Source organism: Agrilus planipennis, unplaced genomic scaffold (assembly GCF_000699045.2).
Source record: "Agrilus planipennis isolate EAB-ADULT unplaced genomic scaffold, Apla_2.0 scaffold24, whole genome shotgun sequence".
NCBI lineage: Eukaryota > Metazoa > Arthropoda > Insecta > Coleoptera > Buprestidae > Agrilus > Agrilus planipennis.
This window is the reverse complement of record NW_020439076.1, coordinates 126,715-128,532: the sequence shown is the minus strand read 5'-3', so window position 1 is coordinate 128,532 and position 1,818 is coordinate 126,715. Positions and strand designations below refer to the sequence as shown.

General features: G+C 37.6%; 1 protein-coding gene across 1 annotated transcript in view; it reads right to left on the bottom strand.

Annotated features, from left to right (window-relative positions):
* The window catches only part of LOC108741892 (monocarboxylate transporter 12-like), a 266,895-nt gene that overhangs the window by 261,245 nt on the left and 3,832 nt on the right, over window positions 1–1,818 (bottom strand). The window contains exon 3 of the mRNA XM_018476866.1: window positions 264–752. Coding sequence (XP_018332368.1) covers window positions 264–752 — 489 coding nt within the window. The remainder of the gene's footprint in view (window positions 1–263; window positions 753–1,818) is intronic.

Genomic DNA, 1,818 nt, shown 5'->3' with positions numbered 1-1,818 from the left:
ATGTCGAACGCTGCCGAACGCGGAGGCCGATTGTGCCTCTTTGTCGCTCGTTCCGCGCTCTCGCTTGCACTTCAAGCCTTAAATGGAACGCCTCAGAGCGAGGTAACGCCGCATGAGTCATGTTTTTTCGTGCGTGCAGCCGGCTCCATTGAATTATAAGACGTTGTCACGTCAAAATTGTGAAACAACATTCGTATTAATTCCACTTTTATAGATTCCGTTGTTTTTACAATTAGACCCTGTACATCAGAAACGAAACTTACCTGCAACATCAAGTGGAGTTGTTCTGAACTTGTCTGCGGCAGATGCGACCAATTGGGAACAGGATAACTGCAATCCATGGTTGAGCGTATGCAACAGTACTGAACAGACAATAATGACCCATCCCCATCCCCCTTCCGGATAATAATGGCGTCGGAGGGTCGTAGCCTTCCGAGCATCCAACGGAATATCGGAGAAAAGATACTCGTTATGCTTGCTGCAGTTTCCACTCTTGATTTCACTACCAATTTTGTTTCCGAGACCGTTAATGTAATCATTAGCGATGCTCTCATTGCGCACCTTAGTGAATTTGTTGACTTGATTTTCTTTGTATATTAAGTCCCAGTTCTCTACATTGTTACTGGGACGTCTGCCGATTGTGTTGATCTTTGTCTGAACACCTGTGGATTCCACATCCGTCGATAATTTTTCGCAGCTATTAAAATTCGTAGTGTTGTTATCATATTTGTATGGAGTCGAATTGGTCTTTTCTGAAACAAAACCTAGTATGTATGATTTATTCTGGTTTACGAATGATACAAAAAAGATTTACACATCTAAATCTAAATATATATGTAAAATGCTAATGTGCGTACGTAAAGACAGGGTATTCTCTACCACCACCAAGTCCTATCAACTTTCCGTTGGGGTGGTAAATACCCCTTGGTCTCCTGCTGAAAGTAAGGGAGTTTGGTCGCGGTGGGTGAAAGTGGGTGGTTGTGGGTGGTGAGAATGTGAAAAAATATATATGTAGGTATCTGTCCTTTTCTAACGTATGAGGCCTTTTGTAAAGTTCTATAATTTTCTGAAATGATCCGGAAAACTCCAGAATGTGTGCAACTGTTACAATCGATCTAGAATGTTCTAAAAATGTCTGGAATGATCTAGAAACTTCCAAATTGTGTGCAACTATTAAGATCGATATGGAATGTTCCAGAAAGTACTAGAAATATCTGGAATGATCTGGAAAGTTCCAAATGTCCGCAATTAATTATCAAGGATTTCTAGAATTTTCTACATTTTGTCCAAATATTCTAGAATATTCTAGAACGATATTTAGTGTCTTTAGTATAATTATTAATAAAATAATTAAAGAAAAACACTATTTAAACAATTAACCAAAATTTTATGCCAACAACAAAACAAACAGATGGTAAAAATAAAACACAACAGCCCAAAACACACAAAGAAATAACAACAACAATAATAATAACAATAGCAATAACATTAACAATAGCAAAGACAATAATAACAATTTATAACAGGAAAAGAGACTTACTAACGAGACGGTTGAATGTAGAGACACAGATGAATTAATTTCTGATAGGGATGTTAGGAGTATTTATAGTTGGAAAATGTTAGTAAAAAGAGATAGAATACTCAAGATAGACAAAGACTGGCAATAGGGGTTGAAGACACGAGCTTACAGAAATACGAAGAATTGACGAAGTTGAACAGTATAGAATTTTAGGTAAGGTAATTAAGGGAAAAGCCAGCTATTAGTACAAGGTGCATGCAGAAACGGTTGCAGTTAGATTTCTAGGTAAAGGTGATTAG